The sequence below is a fragment of the Jatropha curcas genome, chromosome 1, assembly GCF_041381405.1.
Source record: "Jatropha curcas cultivar XTBG-Jc1 chromosome 1, XTBG_Jcur_1.0, whole genome shotgun sequence".
Classification (NCBI taxonomy): domain Eukaryota; kingdom Viridiplantae; phylum Streptophyta; class Magnoliopsida; order Malpighiales; family Euphorbiaceae; genus Jatropha; species Jatropha curcas.
The window spans coordinates 25928763-25948621 of NC_143151.1; the positions used below are offsets into that span (position 1 = coordinate 25928763).

Genomic DNA, 19859 nt, shown 5'->3' on the forward strand with positions numbered 1-19859 from the left:
AAGTATAATTATTTTGATAACCTTCATATGTTTAGATTTTTTTTAAAAAAATGGGTATTTAAGATGTATGTGCTTTGAATTTTGAATAACGAAAGTATGATTTTATATGATAAGAAGTTTCTTATGATAAATTTCATTATGACTTCAAGAACGTTTTAAAAGAAAAGGAATTTATAAGCAAGTTCCTATATTAAGTAATTATGTTTAAGTATGAAGTTTTTATGAGTCACTTAAGTTCAAAAGTAAGCTTACATGTATGATTTCATATGATAAGAAATTTTCTATGTTAATTTTCATGAGTTACTTATGTTCTAAAGTAAGCTTACATTATGAATTTAAGAAGACTAAAGAATAAGACAAGTTTTATGAGAAGTATTATGAATTAAGAATTAAAACAAGGATTTTGGGCTCTAATATACTTGATGTGAATTTGATGCGAGATTTGATTTTATTATGTATGATGAGCATGCTCGGCATTTGATGTCATTATGATACGAAGCTATGATCATATGCTAGGCACGTGGGTGTTTTATGTTAGGGCGGACGCGCTCTATATGTTATGAAAATGTTGGCGACCTAAGGCCATTATGAATAAGTTATGAAAACCTATCTGCTTCTCTTTCTCCTAAGTATATGCGAGCCCTTGGAAAATATTTTCAAGGCACTTAAATGAATAAGATTATATTATTTCAGTAAACCTTAGTTTGGAAATAAATGATTATGTTCTCAAATTAATTTTCAAGGCATGATATTTCGATACATGGTTTTAAAATAAATAGTATGTGTATTGGTATAATAAATGTCCAAATAATGAATTTGTGATTTGGAAGAATTAAATTATTTATGTTATTAATTATAAGTTTATTTGATATTTCTTTTGCTATAAATGTAAATGTATGTTCTTTTGATAAAAATTTATATTTTAAGTGTGTTGCCAGTGCAACATTGGTAAGTTTGTCATGTATGAGCACCACTGAGTTTTATACTCAGTGCGTTGATTTTTATCGCGCGCAGGTTGAAGTCCGTGGTTGCTACTTGAAGATCAGAAGAGTAGCTTCAGACCAGAAGCGACTATTTTAGTAGTGGTAGAATTAGTTTGATGTACTTAAGAATCATGGCATGTATAATTATTACATTTTCGGATATTATGTTATTTGAAGTATAACTTAAGCATGTAATGATAAATTAGTTTGGTGTATATATTTGGAGATAAGCATGAGATTTTATTTAATGTTTGGATATAAAATATGTTTAAGATAGTTGGTATGATTAAGAACATAAGGACTTGATATATATATATATATATATATATATATATATATATATATAATGAATGCATTTAATTGATGGTCATTAAAATGCTATTGAGGGTTTCTATAGTAATGAAGGTATAGAAGTGTTGTTGTGTTGCTATGGTGATTACTGGAGTTTGCTGGGGGTTTAGAGTTTAAAATTGGGAGTGTTTTGTATTCACATGTTTGGTGAGCTCGGTTTTTAAAGGGAAACTCTTGCAGTTTTGTTGTAGGATTTTTCCTAAATTGTTTTCATAAGTTATATATATATATTTCAAAAACAAATTAAAAAAACATTACTCGCTAAACTTGTCAATACTTAATCACTTCTAATTCATAATCTGATTTTATGATTTATATGTTATGTTAGGACGGTGTCTCCGGCACCGAATGTGGCATCCGCCGTCTGGTCTCTTGGGGCTGGGCGGCGGGTGTTACAATTACTTCCTATTTTTGCATTCTAAGGATGGAGGATTGCCTATCTCATATCTTAAAATGGCTAGATTTCTTATACTTTAGATTTTTGTTTGCTATTTTGAAATTTTTACATGTCATATTCATTTACACTACTTGGTTCATAAAATACATAAATCTCTTATCTTTGGTAGATTATTTAAGAAGTCTAAATCAACGAATAAAAACAAACATGATCAACATGAAGTTCAAAAAGAAGGATAAATATTTTGCTTAGGGACAAGCAAAGAGCTAAGTGTGGGGGGAATTGATAGCCTCGCAAAACGGGCAAATCTTGTTATGTTATTTTTATATAAATTGCATGAATGCATGATTGTTTTTGTACATTTTACGTTTGTTCGTGTTGTTTTTGTTTCAAAGTAAATTTCAGGAAAACAGTTGGAGCAAAGATTTGTTCTATACAAAAATAGGGCCAAAACAAGTTAAAAAATGGAAAGAATCCATAATTCAGCCCTCACGCCGCGAAGCAAGTCGCAACAAAGGAAAACGCCCAAGTCGCGAGCGCTACCAGAGGACGCGCGCGCAGCCCACACCTAGAAAAAGCAAGTCGCAAGCGCGACATCCACCTACGCGGGCTCGACAAGCAGATTTGAGAGTCAGAAACAATTAGAGCAAAAGTCGCGAGCGCGCCTTCCATCTGCACGTGCGCGAGAATCACTTTTGAGAGGCAGAAGGTTTGCCAGCGAAAGTCGCGAGCGCGACTTCAAGATGCGCGAGCGCGAGAATCACTTCTGAAAGGCAGAAGCATCTGGAGAAGAAGTCGCGAGCGCGACCTTTACAAGCGTGAGCGTGAGTCGAGAGTTCCAGGAGACGTAATTGCTGCCTTTTCATAAGAAAAACATATCTTTTCATGCAAGGGTCGGGACTCTTCCCAAGAGAAGTCACCTCAAGCACCTCTTGGCCAACCAATCACTACCAAAACCACCATCACTCTCCTCCTCTATAAATAGCAATCAAAATGAAGCAAGAAAGGAGACAGATATAGAATTAATTCTTATTCAAAGTTAGATTCACAAAACACTTAGATTGTATTAGGAGAAGTGTGTTAGTAGTACTTAGAGCAACATTGACGAAAGTCACTTGTTATTGATTGAGCCAAGAACACCAAGAAGTTCCTCGAGGTGTGACGCCCTCCGGAGGCTTGAGTTAGATTACTTCTTTCTCTTGTTTTATAGACTTGTTGTATGTTGTTCTTCATAACTCTTCTATGCAAAGCAGCAATTTTTAATTGGTAGTATTCAATAAAAAATTCTTTAAGTTATCTTTTGGTCTTTGTTTAATCAAAGTTACTAAATTATATTTTCAGAAGGAAATAGTTTAGTAAGATCAAAGAGATTTAATTCATTGAATTGAGTTTACATATGCACATTTCACTTATTTCTGCTGAAGTTAAATCTGTCTTATTGAAATAATCAAAGAATAAGAATTAGGTTTAATATTTAACAAGATAAGGTTTTTATTATATGTAGAAATACATATAATAGATAATATAATTCTATACTGAGAAGTTGAATTACAACTTACCATATGTGGTTAAAGAATTCTTTATTGCATGTTACAAGCTTTTGAATAGAAAAGGGAAAATCCTGTGCGCAATTAATTATTCTACGTATTTTACTACACACTTGTCTTTATGATTAATTCTTCTAAGTATTTGACTATACACTTGTCTTTTAATTTAGTTAAATACTAGCCTTAGCATAAAAAGAAATCAATCACTTTTGTATTTGTATTTCTGTAAACACATTATTAAGAATAAAGTAGCAAGTGAACTCAATCCGTTCCTCGTGGGATCGATCTTTTATTACTACGTTGCGATCTGTATACTTGCGGAAACTCAAACGAGACGCAACAGGATGAAGCTTAATTATGATGGAAGCAATCTTTCTAAACTTGGTTTAACTAAAGATGGTGGTCTGCTTTTGGGATTGTGTTTGGTTCATAGTGGGAGATTTTTCTCTAAATGTTGGTTTTACAAATATTTTAGTCGAAGAACTTTTGGCTATTCAGGTTGGTCTTCTACTAGCTTGGGAGCAAGGTTTTTCATTTTTTGATTGTGGAGACAAACAACTCTGAGGTTGTTCGGTTGCTTGATTATGTTTTGCCTTTATCTCATCCTTTGGCAGCAGTTATTTTGGATATTTAGGAATTGTTGCATAATTGGAGTTGTTTTTTGCAACATGTTCTTCGTCGAAGGTAATTTTGCCATGGATCATTTGGCGATGTTAAGTCATTCTATCTCATCCTTTTTCCATGTGTGGAATTGTGCTCCTACTTCTATTGTTTTTGATTCTTGGGTTGATGCTTATGACATTAGTTTTTTGAGATAGTTTTTTGTCTACCTCTTTTTATTACTAAAAAAAAAAAGGTACGGTAATGTAAGATAACCATTAATTATATATATATATATATATATATATATATATATATATTGAGAATAATTTTTTTATATTTGGAATAAAGGTAAGGTAAATAAATGTTTAATAACCTAACATTGTTTAGTTTGAAGGTATTGGAAAGTTAAATAAAATTGATTAAAATTATTTTTTAATGAAATATTAATTTAAAGATATTAAACCTCAATGGAAATTATCTAGGGTCATGGCTCAATTGGCAAAGCAAATTGGGCATATAGAAAGAGCTCTCTGGTTCGATCCCTATTAAATACACTTGTAGAATGGGGCGTAGAGCTTTAACTGTAACTAAGCCCCTAGTCAGATTAGGCGGCCCCTGGTAACAAGGTCTCGATACTGGTGAAAAAAAAAAAATACACAATGAAAATTCATTATAATGGCCATGGGACATTAACGGTATTTCGTCTTTGAACTTCTTCCTTGTTCAAACTATACATGTGAAACAATAAATTAGCTCACTAAAAACTAAGTCAAGAAAAGCTGATTAGGTCCCCAAATAAATTTCACAAACCTATTGTGCATATATATACTCTGCTAACAGGTTCGCAATCTTCTAAAAATCATAATACTCAGTATATGTACAAAAATATTTTCCCATTAAATCACTAGAAATAGGTATCTCAAGGCATAACATATTCAAATTATTTGTAATCTATAAAATCTTCCGTATTTCTTTTCCCCCACCCCCACCCACATTCAGTGACTTGTTTGGGCTGTCGCCAATAATTCGTTCCTCAAATTGTTAATAACCTTTATGGTGGAGAGGACTCGAACTCGAGAACTCTCATGCCTTACATCTTATACGAGAGGTAGGAAGACCAATTAGACTATATCTTATTTAGTATATGATATAATTTTTTAGTTTATCCAATAAAATTTATATTTAAACACAACATTAATATAACCAATCAAAATTAAATTATTTTTATGTTTTCAATCAATAAAATTAAAATCCTTAAAAGATACTGTATTCTTACCATATTTAATATATACCTTATTAATATATAATATAATTTTTTATTTTTTATCCAATAGAGTTTAGATGTAATATATACTATGGATTCCATCTGACGATCCTTTTTATATCCAGTCATTGCCGGTAGAAGGTTTTGAGGATTTGACAATAATGGTATTTAGGTGAAGTAAGCCAGAATAGGCGGAATGAGGATCTAGTGTGTGGGTTATTTTCTCTGCAGGATGCAGCTAAGGTGTTGGCTATCCCAGTTTTTTTTTTTTTTTTTTTTTTTTTTTTTTTTTTTTTTTTTTTTTTTTTTTTTATGACTCTGAAGATGGCTAGTTTGGCATGGGTTTAAAAATGGAGCCTACTATGTCAAATCGGGTTATCAGTTTGTAATGACTGGCTCAACTTAAGTCTCTCTCGTCTTCTCCCTTTTGGGCTAGATTGTGGCAATATCCCCTTACCCCAAGATTCGCCACTTTCTTTGGAGAGCAGCTCGGGGTATTTTGCCCACAAGGTCTGTGCTGTCTCGGCGGGGCATTCTTCAAGTTACTACATGTCCTTTCTATGCTTCTGTAGAAACTATTCCTCATGCTCTATTTGGTTGCAGCAAAGCTCCTTTGTATTAGGTTTTGGCAGGATTTGATGTTGGCAGTGCAATTGTAGATGATATTGTTTTATTTTTCTTTCAGCAACTGCAGGTTCTGTCAACAAGTGATTTTCAATCATTTGCAACTCTTGCCTACTCTTTATGGACTGATCGCAATAATCGCATATGGAATAATGCCTATAATTCACCTTACTCCATTGTCACAGCTGCTTCTTCTTTCCTTCGGCAGTGGCGTGACGCTCAAGATCAGTTTCGGTTCAATCTGACAATAGGGCCTTTTGCGGTAATTCTAGCTCACATTAGTGGAGTGCTCCACCTGCAGGGTATGTGAAATGCAATATTGATGCTGGTTTGTTTCTAGGCAGGAACTCAACCTCCTTTGTTACTGTGTTACGAGACGAAGTTGGCTCATCTATGGTTGTTGTATATGGTTTTCCACCCGGCATAATGGCCCCTCACATTGCAGAGGCCGTTGGACTTCGTGAGGTTCTTTCTTGGCTCAAAGATTTTCACGTCCATAACATTCAAATTGAGTCAGATTGCCTTGGTCTTGTGAATGTTGTTAACTTTGGTGCTGAGGACTTTTCTGATTGGGCCCCTCTCATTTTTTCTATACGTGAAACTTTAAAATAAGCTGTTAATGTCTCGTTGGGTTGGGTAACGAGGCAAGCCAACAAGCCTGCACATGTTCTAACTCAACATGCTTGTTTCTATGCTTGCTTCCAAAATTGGGACTTGATTCCCCCTTGTATTGTGGAGGTTTTGTCAGCTGATATTGCTTAATAATAAGTATCTCCCTTTCTAGCAAAAAAAAAAAAAAATTTAGATCTATCGACCAATCAAATTTAAATTACCTTTATTTGTTCAAGCAATAAAATTAACATAATTGATCTTTGATGATATTATATTCTTACTATATTAAATATATACATATATAATATAATTTCTTAATTTATATAATAGAATTTAAATTTAAATAGACGATTAATGTAACCAATCAAAATAAGATTATGATTAATTTTTCAACCAATAAAATTAAAATCTTTAATGATATTTTTGTCGGTCTATAGATTTAGTAGGGACATTTTTTTCAATCCTAATTTTTCTTTTCTCCATAAGTACTTTTATATATTACTAGTCTTTTTACGAAGTGCCTTACATATTCACTGTACTTGTTTAATTTTTTTATATCGTTGCTCACTTTTACTTGTTATTTATATTCGTTCAATTTTAAAAATTAAAAATTTAAAGATTTTGAAAGGCTTAATTATGTATAAAAATTAAAATTTTCAACTATTCGTCGTCCCACATACATATATTCATTTTGGTTAAAAAAGAAAAAAAATTTTAAAATTTTGAAAGGCATAATTATGTATATTTTATTTAAAAATTTATTTTTTAAAAAATATATCCAATCAAATTATATAAACATAAAGAAAAAAGAATATTATAAAAAATATACATTTTTCTTTTTTATCTATCTACTATATAAAATATTTTAAATTATAGTAAAAACATAATCAAATATTTAAAAAGTAAATTTGAAAAATAAAATATAAAAATTTTTAAATATCTCATTTTCATATATATATTTATTAAAAAAGATAAAACTTAAAGTTTTGAAATGCCTAATTATTCTTATGTATTGTCTAAAAGTTATTTTAATAAATTATATCAAATCAAGTAATAAAATATAATTTTTAATTGGTTATGATAGATATTATTTTCGAATATTCAAATTTCATTAAGAGCGTTATCAGAAATCTCATGTAATATAGACAAATTATAGATAGACAAATGTAGATTCTAGATTATAATCATCAAAACAATTGTGACATAATTAATATTTTCGTCGTATAGTTGTTTATTGGCTCAAAATATAAATTCACCCCTTGCACTTTTTAAGAAAAACTTTATGATCCTCTCAATTTTTATTTTGACTCATGAAACACATAAATTTTTTAAATTAGATATATGAAACATTTTATTTGACCTATTAAACACGTTAACTTATAAAATTAAATTAATTAAACACTTATTGGATAGCTAAAAAATATAAAAATATTATTCAAAAGTTATATTCATCCCATATCAAATCAATATTTTGATAAAGGACAAAAATCTTAAAAATTATTGTTTTTAATATAGAGAGATGTGAGATTATTGCAAAATAAAGATGAGCGTGCTACAAATTTCTTTTTCTTTATTAAAATTTCAGAATTAAATTATGTATTGAGTGGTTATTTATTATAATTTTTTTTGAAATATGACTAGCATCCTGAAATACCATTTTTATTTTTACTAGGACAAGTATGATTTAGTTTTTTTAAGGTGGAAAAGTAAAATTTATTAATAATATTTTTAACCTTTCTCAGTTCCTACTTCCTAGCCCACCCAATTTCCTTTAGTAAAATTTTTCTTTTGGGCTTATGAAATATAAAATAACCTTTTTTCTTTAATTTTATCTCATTGAAACCTAAATGTGATTTTTAAAAAAAAATTTAACATAAAATAAAATGAATATTATGAGAAAACGCTGATGATGATAGGTACCAAAGTTTGACCCCCCCCCCCCCCCTTCAACTATCTATTACATCAAATATTTTATAATATTAAATTATATTTTTATATATTTTCTAATAAATCATATATGTTCTAAGTGCATTGAGCTGGACTTTTTTTTTTTTTGTTTTTTTTTAGCGTCGCACCAGATAACTGTGAATCTACCATTGTTGAATCTTGGTTAAAGGATGTTAGTTCTTTCTGCGCATATCAATTCCGATGGTAAATTTTATTTTATACATTTTTTAATTAATAATAACTATAATAAACTTGAAAATATGACCACATGTTTGAAAATTTTGTTCAGTAACGTTAAAAAATATGAAAGCTTGGACTAATTGTATATTTTCTGCAATCATTCATCTTATTGAGGTCATTCCTTTCGTCATCATCTCTTATCTGAGGCCAAAGATTCCAATTTGTTCTTCTCATCCCAATTACTACCCTTCAAAATTTCATAAAAAAATAAATAAATAAAGATTATCCCATATCTTTATATAGTAAGAATTACAGTCTGAATTGAATAAGAAGGGTATCATGGAAGTAGCTAAAGATGTTGTGATTGTAGGAGCTGGAATAGCTGGACTCACCACTTCTTTGGGGCTTCACAGGTATGCCTAAATTTTACTTCCAAACTAGTTTATATCGCTATATGAGCTGAAGAATAAGAGTCTCTCTCTTTTCTTACATGAAATTTGAACTTAGAAATTTCAATCAATAGCAGAAAATTTGAATCCCTAATCTTCTGTATTACGAGATAGGACTCAAACATACGGTTGATTGCTTGTAATAGGCTTGGAATTGAAAGCTTAGTGTTGGAATCATCAGCTAATTTGAGAGTGACTGGTTTTGCATTAACGACATGGACTAATGCTTGGAAGGCATTAGATGCTATTGGTGTTGGTGATTTTCTCCGGGAAAAACATGTGGGAATTGATGGGTAATATACCATTTTTCCGGCTTATTTTATACATTATTGTTTAAGTTCCTTATTATGTTTCAATATTAGTCATTAAACTCCCATGGTTATTTGTAACTATACCATATATGATTGCAGAGTAGTTGCCACCTCTACAATCACAGGCCAAAGGGGAGCAGAAATCTGCTTTAAAGCCAAAGGGAAGCAGTAAGTATTCAAGTTAGCATTAATTTGCTCTATTATTTCATTTTGCATTAATGAAACTAAATCCCAAAAAGACTTAATTGTCACCTAACTGGATGTTGGATCGTGCAGTGGAGATCATGAAGTTCGATGTGTGAAAAGGAAATTGTTGCTAGAAACTCTTGTGCAAGAACTCCCAAATGATACCATAAAGTACTCATCCAAAGTAGTTTCTATTGAGGAATCAGGCTACTTTAAGCTGGTCCATCTTATTGATGGCTCTATCATCAAAACCAAGGTAATAAACGATAAATATTGCTTGTCAACTGTGTCAGGGTGCATTTTGTACACAAAATGTAATATTTTCTCTGAATTTGTCAATGAAAGGTACTAATCGGATGTGATGGGGTCAATTCAGTGGTGGCAAACTGGCTAGGATTAAAAAAGCCAGCTTTTACTGGGAGGTCAGCTATCAGGGGCTATGCAAAATTTAAGGGAAGCCATGGGTATGGTCCCAAGTTCTTGCAGTTTTTTGGTAATGGAATTCGTTCAGGTCTCCTTCCTTGTGATGATACAACTATATATTGGTTTTTTACTTGGACTCCTTCTAACTCAGGTAATGAACTACCAAAGCTAAATTAATCAAAAAAAATATCGGATTATATATGAATCTCATTCATGGTTTCTTGCAGACAAAAATCAAGATGACAACCCAGACAAAATGAAGCAATTTGTTCTTAGCGGACTTGAAAATGCGGCTAGTGATCACTTGAGAGCTGTAGTAGAAGCCACTAATTTAGATGATATATCATCTTCTCCATTAAGATATAGACATCCATGGGAATTGATATGGGCAAACATAAGCAAAGGAAATGTTTCTGTAGCTGGGGATGCTCTCCATCCTATGACTCCGGACATCGGTCAAGGTGGCTGTGCTGCTTTAGAAGATGGAGTTGTCTTGGCTAGATGCCTTGGTGAGGCATTGATGAAACAAGTGAATGTAGAGAATGAAGAGAAAGAAAAAGAAGAATATAAAAGGATTGAAATTGGGTTGAAAAAATATGCACAAGAGAGGAGGTGGAGAAGCTTTCAGCTCATAGCCACATCTTATTTGGTTGGATTTATACAAGAAAGTGATGGGAAAATATTGAACTTCCTGAGAGACAGAATTATGGTTAAATATCTTGCTGGTTTGTTTTTGAAGAGATCTGATTTTGATTGTGGAAAACTCTATATTTCTTGATTTTCATTAGCCATATGTGGATAGGATGTTCTGAGAATATGATGGAAGTCGTAAATTTTGAATTGATGAAGTAATGAAGTTGTTTAAACTATATCATTATCTTGTATCAATCAATGTTTATGCTAGTACCGCATCCGATCCATAGAAACATGTCATATGACAAAGTCCCTTAAATATTTAATGTTGAGGAATGATTTAATGTCTCTCAAAAACAACTTAATTTTCTTTAAACTTTTACTACTTTAGATTAGAAAATTATTTGGAATCATTTACGTTTTCCACTTAGAACTTTCTTAATGAAAAAAAAGAATAATAGAAAACAATATACAATGGCAACATACGGTGGCAACCCACGTGAGAAGAACTATTAAATTCGATCTCTATTAAACCTACCTGCAAGGAGGAACGAAGAGCCTTAGTAATATATCCAATTAATTATTAATAATTCTGTAGTCTAGCGCAATTTTAGTGTTTTGTATTAGTTAAAATTTTGATTTATTCAAAACATTATTTCTCTATATTATTATTTTCAGTCACCAATGGATAGAACCTGACATTTAGTGTTTTAGTTTTTTTTTCAGAGAATTTTTTTTACAATCCTATCCTTTATTAATGTAAAATCCTTCTTTATCACATTATTATGTCTTTTTAGGTTCTTTTTCATAAATTTTTTTACAACCCTATCGTTTATTAATTTAAAATTCTTCTTTATCACATTATTCTTTTTAGTACTTTTTATACTTGGCTTGTTTATGATTGATAGTAAAAAAAATATTTGTTTATATATTTGCATTTGAACTCAAGAAAATTATTAAAAATTAAAATATTGATACCCTAAAATATTAAAAGTAATTTTATTTATAAAATTGTGAACTTTTCAATTTTTGCTTCTTGAAATTTTGAAAATTTTGAGAATTTAGGTTTGGTGAAATCATCATTTTTTTTATAATGAGTTTTTTTTTTCTTTTTTGAGAATACTTTTTTATATGAGTTTAATTTTATAGCTATAAGTGAAAATTCTAAGTGAATATTACAATGTTTATTTTTGTCATTTTAAATTTAATTGTCAATCAAATAGTTATTTTTACCCAACATTTTCGTTTTAAACCGCCATTTAAACAGTTGAAAGCTAACAGCTAACTATTAGAAACAACCAACAGCTACTAGAACAACTAAATTTGCCGAACAATTTAATGTGAAAAATTTTATATTAAACGAAAAATTTTAATTAATTAGCTTAAAATATAATATTATTTTTCACATTAAACTTTGAAATTGTGCGATTTAGTTGTTTTGGTTAAAAAATAGGATTTTAGGCTTAAAAATAAAAAGACTTAAAAGTTATCAAATCAATAGGCCAGATGATTTTAAAGAAGCCCATATATTAAAGAAGATTTTAAATTGAACCACTGATTCGGTTCAGTGATTTTCATCGATTTTAAAACCCACATTTTTATTATTCAATATGGATTAAATCATACTTTGATTTTCCATTAAACTAATCGAACCAATAGATCCCATTTTCAGAACCATAATTCAAACATTAAAATAATAAAACTTAGAAAAATTTAAACACCTCAAATATAATTAACCCCAAATTAAATATTTACAAGACATAATAAATGAAGCTCGGTTTCATCTGGTTGTTATGGAATATCTTCATGTTTCCTAGTATTCCAATGGACACTACAACACATCTTTAAGAATAAAAATTCTTGAGGAAGTTCACATCTTTCAGAATTGAGAAAGGGCGTTGTTACTGATAATAGAATAAAGCTTGCCTTGTCAGATTTGTATTTAGTGCCCAAAACGTTACTTCTATCCCGGGGAGACTCCTCGACATGCGCTGTAAGGGACCCACTCATTAACTAATAAACCAATCAAAAATAAACTTTTAATTGTCAAAAAAAATTTCTGTATTCATTGAAAATAAAATAAAACAAAACAAAAAAAGTAATAATTTTTTTTTTTTAAAAACAACTTTTATGGATTGGTTTGGTGTACCAACCTCCCATTTCCCTTTAGCAGTAGAGATGTAAAATATTCTTGATCTTGTATCTCTCTTCGCTCAGTAACCGGCTAGGAAGGTCTTTATGAGTATTAAACAAAACCAATTCTTCAAGAGTAGAAATATTCTGTAAGCCTTCAGGAAGAAATCTCAACTTCATACAGTTACGAAATTCAAGACATCTTAAACTTGGAAAAGCCCCATCAACTATTTCTGTCCACTCTACTAGGAAATATTCTGAAGCAATCACAAGAGTTTCAAGCTTTGGAAACCCACCTGCCTCACAGAACTCTTTGCCAATGCATTTTATTTCATTATAAGCCTTCAATAGATAAAGAACCTTTAATTTGGGAAGAAATTGCAGAGCAAGGCTTGGGTTCTCTAATAGATTGGAATTAGCTAAAGATAACTCAGTCAGGTTTTCCATGGCAGCAAGCCAAATGGGCATTTCGACAAGGCCACCACGTAATGCGAGTACTTGAATAGAAAGTGGAGGGGACAATGATTCCAACTCTGGAAGAAATGATTCGTTATAGCATCCCTCTGCTTCAAGTGACAAGGAGACAAGATTTTCCATCTTCGTAATGGCTGCAGATAGTTCAGTGGCATGATCTTCAGACACACGCCTAACACCGAGCTGTTGCAATTGGATTAAGGAGCTTAATTCGCTGGCAATGCCTCCTCCAGCATATACACCGTCTAAAGCATGAAGATTTTTCAATGTTCCAATCCCACTTGGAACTCGAATTTCGCCATTATTCAAGGTATGGGACATTATGAGGTGTCTCAACTGTTGAATATTCAAGACTTGTATTGGCAATTTGGTCAGCCATCTACTGCCGGTTATATCCAAAGTTTGTAGGTTTTGAAGATTGGCTAATGTGGGTGGAAGTTCATCCAGATTTGACCAAGTCAAACCTAAATATCTTAAGTGAACCAAATCACCCACTTCTTCAGGTAATCTCTCTATCATGCCATCCACATTTAACACCAATAGATGCTGCAACTTGCAAATGGTTACAATATAGGAAGGGGAAGGCCTCGAGTTCGAGTAGAATTAAAAGAAAAATAACGTCTATCTACAGTAATCAAAAATAGAGAACGAACTCGAAGAGTTCCAAAGTCAGGAGGAATGTTCTTCCCATCATCTTCTATTATAGCCCGTACAGGTAAATTAGCAGCTTTAGCTAAAAATTCCATTTCATCTACCTCAACAACACATAATTTGCTATATGGCTTAGTAACTCGAATTTCATGCCAATTGTCTGATTTTTCTAGCGTGCCTAGATCAATAAACTCCTCAATAATGAGTTTAGCTACATTATCTAAGTTTTCCCCTTCTTTTTCTGGTATTAATTCAGCCATTAAAAGCCGAACCATTTTATCCTTCCTCACAGGACATCTCTTGGTAAGTATAGCAAAATAGTCTAAGCAGGACATGAGATGATCAGGGAGACTTTCATATAATGAAATGAAATCAGCTGAAAAAGAAGAGCTCTCACCTACTTCATTTAGTGGTATAGGAGATGAGCTCTTGTTTGTTCTTGGCATCTCTGCAAAAAAAATTTCTGTTCGATTATCTGCTGGTTTACGAGTGAAGTAGATCTGAGGCATAGTTTTGGACTGAAATTTGAAAACCTAGAAGAAACAACTATCACCGTGACTAGGATCAGATTGCGGCTTCTTGTCGAATTAAGAAAGATTAGAGAACTCACATGTATTTATCTTCCAAAGTCAACAGTCAACCCATGAAGAGGTGGGTTACATGGTGTGGCAATAAAGCCCACTGAATGCAATAATGTTAGATTGAAATACGAACACATTGATTAGAAATTCGGTAAATAACTGTAGAATTTAGTAATTGTGGAGCACTAAGAGTTAGCGATCTTAGTGTTTTATGAGACCATCACAAAATGTAAAAAGCCAAAAAAAAATTTTTTAAAAAATACAAGGTTTAAAATATGCAATTTGCCCTATTATATTCAATAGCAAATATTTTCTTTGCATGTGATGTGGACCAAATGCTTGACTTTACATATGGGTGTTGACAATATTAACAGACGCGCAATAATATTTGTCGGTGGAAGATCAGTGAGGCCAGCAGGCCAGCAAGATATCATGGTGGGACATCACATCACCTCAATATTTACTTACTTCAATATTTTATTCATTTACTTCCTTATTTGTTTAATATTATTTTTATTTACATATAAATAATGCTATATATATATATATATATATATATATATATATATATATATATATATATATATATATTATTTTTCTTTTACATAAAACGCATTACCACCTTTACTTTTATTTTTTAGAAACAACAAATATAATGATTACAAATATAGTTGTTCAAAAAAAAATGATAAAAATATAAATAATCTAATAATAATAATAATAATAAAATGATTACTAAGTAATTTCCTCTTTTTTAGCAGCACCTAACTAATATTTTACATTTGGTCAAAAATATTCCTATGGGCATTGTCCCTCCCTCTTTCTCTCTCTATCAATTACTGCTGAAGAAGTAAGAAACTGCTACTTTCCTATTCCTCCTCCTCCACCATTGACGCTGCCACTGCTGACGCCGCCATCTCCTCCTCCCTCCACCACTGTCGCTACCGACGCTGAGGTCGCTAGCTCCTCCTATAACATCCTGGACCTGAAACACCATATCATGATCATACGTATGTATTTATGAACATGACACATGTAACATGAAAATATATATATATATATATATATATATATATATATATATATATATATATATATATATATCCTCCTCCCTCCACCACTGTCGCTATCGACGCTGAGGTCGCTAGCTCCTCCTATAACATCCTGGACCTGAAACACCATATCATGATCATACGTATGTATTTATGAACATGACACATGTAACATGAATATATATATATATATATATATATATATATATATATATATATATATGCATTTACAATTTGCTTGTGATAATATTGGGCAATGGTATGCCTAAGCATGACCATGCACATAAGCATCTGATAATAATGTGAACATGTAAATGCATAAATCTGAATAAGCTCTAAACCCAGAAAGCTTAACACTCTATCTTGAACTTAGAAAGTGTATATATATATCTGTGTGTGTGTGTGTGTGTGCGCGCGCGTGTGTGTGTTCTTTAAAGCATCTCAGTACACCTATATATGGTATTTAATAATGAGTTAACTCAAGCAGGAATAGTGAGATTGTTATGGAGAATTATGTTTATTTTAATGATTAAGTTGATTAAGATTGCCTTAATATGCTAGTAAAAGATTGTTAATCAGAAAATTATAAGTTTATGAAATTACAAAATGATTATGGAGATTAATTAGAAGAAGGTTAAATGTGCTCAAGTTATAGCGATTGATAGGAGTTATTTTTATAGTATTTTTAGTATAGTTTTTATTAGGATTTTTGGTATTTTTAATTAATTTTATTTAGTTTTATTTATGTTTTTGTTTAAAGCTTTCTTGAATCATATTTCACTTGATCTTGAGGAAGTTTTGAACAAAAACATAAATACAGTAAATAAAAACTAATTAAAGTAATTAAAAATACTAAAAATCTTGATAAAAACTATATTAAAAATACTATAAAAATAACAGTTATCAGTGATGATAAGTTAGCACGAGAAGTACCTCAATTAGTGTTTTGATTAAGTACTTAATGACTTGGTGTTAAATTATCTAAGATGTGTAACTAAGGCCTAAAAGAGATTAATTAAGTGTTAATGGAGGATTATGGAGTTGATTATTATAAAAGGAAGTTATGATAACAAGTATGGATAAAAACATGAATAACTAAAACATTAAGGAGTTAGAAAAAGATAGGAAGTCACGTGATGTGCACATGACCTATTAGCTTTTAAGGACATTACTACTTAACAAAAATTAAAGAAACAAAACCAATAGAAAGAAAGAGAGAGAGGTCGAAGCATAGGAGAGGAAGACGAAGAAGAAGAAGAAGAAAAGCTTAAAAGCTTAAGGTTTCAACTTGAATTTCAAAGGGTTTTTGTTGAAAATCATCTAAGGTAACTTAATCTCTATTTAGTTTATGTTATTTTCATGATTTGGAGAAGTTTGAGCTAGGGAGAGATTTTGAAGGGGAGATTGATTTTGATGCTAATAAGTGAAATAAACATGATTTAAAGTGTTAATTAGTTAGTATTGATTATATAAACCATGATTTAAGCTTTAATTTGATCGAATTGAGAGAATCTCACCTACGGCGAAAGATATAAATTCTGCCAACTCAAAATGACCCTGAAAATGATCATTTCGCTTTGAATTGATGAGTTTAATTAGTTGATTAAGCATTCTAATGATGTTATCAAGTGATAGTTTGAAAAGAATGGCGTTTAAATTAAAGTTACCATATTTATATGATTATGGAAGTTTAAAGAGCTTAAGAAAAATTCATTAAATGGTGATATTATGGTGAATTTTAATAATGTTAATTGATGAGTAATTGATTAAATTGAGATTATAGGATTGTTTAATGATTATTAAAGAATACATGGAATTCTCCGGGAGTTCAAAAATATAAATAGGAATAAAAATGTTAAGTATTTAAGTCATGCACACTGAATGTTTGATTAAATGTCTAAATGAGTATTAAGGTGTTTGCTTATCCATATAGGTAAAAGGATCCTAGAAGAAGGTGAAGGAGGAGGCTCTTCCAGGCCTTAACACTATTGCACTGTATACTATGAGTAAAAGCTTATGATGGTTATTTGTATGTGACGAATGTTTTGTTTGATATATCAGTTATGATATCATTCAATACTTGGTATTATGATTTGAAAAAGAAATGATTTGTTTGAAAAGAGGCAAGTAAGCAAAAGGAATGTGTTATTCTGAGGCCAATGAGCCTAACCTGTGAATGCAAAGCATATGATTCATTCTCAAAAGGGGTAGGTTAAGCAAAAATGTATGTGTTACTCTGAGGCTAATGAGCCTAATCTGTGAATGCAATTCTATCATATCTGCATCTGAGATAAAAGTTATGAATGTCATTACCAACTCGTGAATCTATTTATATCTAGAGCTGCGTGCTCATAAATCTGTATTTGAAACTGTGTGCTCATAAATCTGTTATCTAGAGCTGCGTGCTGATAAATCTTTTATCTGGAGCTGCGTGCTCAAAATATCTGATCTGAAAGTTGGCCAGCTAAATCTGATATCTGAAATATGTTATCTGATACCTGGGGCAAGTTTGGTTTGACAGGTCACAACATAAATAATCTGACAATCATCTACATCATATTTCTGAAATATATCTATGTGGCGTCGTATCTGTGATGCCTTGAATGACTATGATCTAAAATTCTGTCAATAGGAATGATGTGATACCTGCACACAATTGTTGTGAATGACTTGATGAATGGCTATTATTGTCTGTTAATTGTTAATGCCAAGCATTGGTGGCCCGAAGAGTTAGAGATGCTTGGATTATTGGGAGTGCACTATGTGCTTTATTTGAAATGCTCATGATATGCTATGTTATTTCAAATAATCATTTATGATGATTTTAACTCACTGAGTGGCATCTCATAAAAAATGCTAATATTTTACCAAATTTTGGCCTTAGGAGGCATTAGCAGTCAGAATTCCATTTGTTCAGACTGACAGAAATGAAACAAAGGTCGGGATCAGTTGTGTTTGCATATATCACCTCCTCAGTTTGTAAATATGCTTGTAAGAGTTTAAAACTCCTTACCGTCCACCATGTATTAAGTAACTTTAAATTATGTTTTGTCATGTATATATTTATATATGACTGTTGGGAAAAGTAAGAAATTTTCTAATAGTGATTTTTATTGTTAAACATATGGTGTGACTTATATTTCTGTTAATGGATCTACATGATATGTTTTGTAACATCTCAGTACTATTATTATTGGATACATGGTGTTAGGGTGTTACACCGACTCCCTCCACCGCCGCTGCGCGCCATCTCCTCCTCCTCCTCTTTTGTCTTCCTCTTCTGCTTCTAAAACCCATCAAATTGGGAGAAAGAAAATTTTAACAAATCTTCTTTTGCTTTCTAAAAGCATTTTAATTTACTTTAATCATCTCTAGAGCACAAAATCAAAAAAGAGCAAAACTTGATCTATTAGAAAAAGAAAGCTAAACTAGAAAATTAAGAAAATGAGTTGTTGTTATTCAAGATTAGAAAGAGAAAAAATGGTTTCAAGGTGCAAAGCAAGAAAGAGGTACACATGTTTTACCATCACCACCACTTCCCTCCTCTGCCTCCACCACCGCCACTACCTCTACCATCTCAGTCATCAAGCTGGGACTTCTGGGATTCTTTTGTTCCACCATCTCCTTCGGCATTATGGTCGATTATTGAGAAGGAATGGGAAGAGGTGACAACATGGCAATTGAACAAGCTTTCACTCTCTTCACACTCGCGTGGACACTCACGCATCACTCCCAGTGTGGAGAGGTACCTATTAAATACGAAAAAAAAAAAATAAATAGAGGTACCTTATAGGACCCCTGCAAAGTATAAGGGGCCACAAGTTTTTTTTTTTTTTTTTAAATGTACAATGTCCAAAATATGCATTTGGCAAATAATATTATCATTATAAACCTTTCTTCTGTAAGTGATAAAAATGAAGATCTAAAGCATTGCTATGACATTATCTTTTGGCCAATGAGAGAGCAAATGCAAAATTTTAAGAGAACCAAAAGCAAAATCAAAGAGAGATGGGAAGAGAGATAGAGAAGAGAAATGAGGGGGGAGAGCTATCAAGCTATACAATACAAGAAGTAGCTCCAAGTGTATGATACTGTAGTTACTTAGTATTTGATTGTATTAATTTCACTAGTTAAATTATTAATCCTCCGTCCCATATACATATGCTCATTTTTCTTTTCTTTTTTTGTTCCAAAATGTAGTCCTATTTTCTTTTTTTAAAAAACCATTTATTGTTTAATTTCTTAATATGCTTATTTAATGTACATCTATATTCTTAATTGTATATACGTCATTTAATAAGGATAGAGGAATATTTTAGAAAAAAAGCTAGACAAAACAGTTTAACTATATTAACTAGTTTTCCTTAATCTATGTGAAAGTCAAACTAAGCCTATATATATGGGAGCATTGTAATTAGTTTTGACTAAGTTGACTTAGTTAGTTGCTTGTCCGGCCTA

At 31.4% G+C, this 19859-nt stretch overlaps 1 protein-coding gene and 1 pseudogene across 2 annotated transcripts; one reads left to right on the forward strand and one right to left on the reverse strand.

Annotated features, from left to right (window-relative positions):
* The first annotated feature begins 8706 nt into the window (after positions 1–8706).
* Positions 8707–10746, forward strand: LOC105641810 (monooxygenase 2). The gene is made up of 6 exons (XM_012226426.4): positions 8707–8921; positions 9104–9250; positions 9368–9436; positions 9545–9710; positions 9800–10028; positions 10105–10746. The coding sequence occupies exons 1-6, from the start codon at positions 8848–8850 to the stop codon at positions 10653–10655; spliced, it is 1236 nt and encodes a 411-aa protein (XP_012081816.2). The 5' UTR covers positions 8707–8847; the 3' UTR covers positions 10656–10746.
* A 1467-nt stretch (positions 10747–12213) lies between these two features.
* On the reverse strand, positions 12214–14522 carry LOC105641809 (putative disease resistance protein At1g58400; annotated as a pseudogene). Its single transcript, XR_016320441.1, has 2 exons — positions 12664–14522; positions 12214–12523 (listed from the first exon to the last, which is right to left on the reverse strand). The product of XR_016320441.1 is annotated as a putative disease resistance protein At1g58400 (transcript).
* Between the last annotated feature and the right edge of the window lie 5337 nt (positions 14523–19859).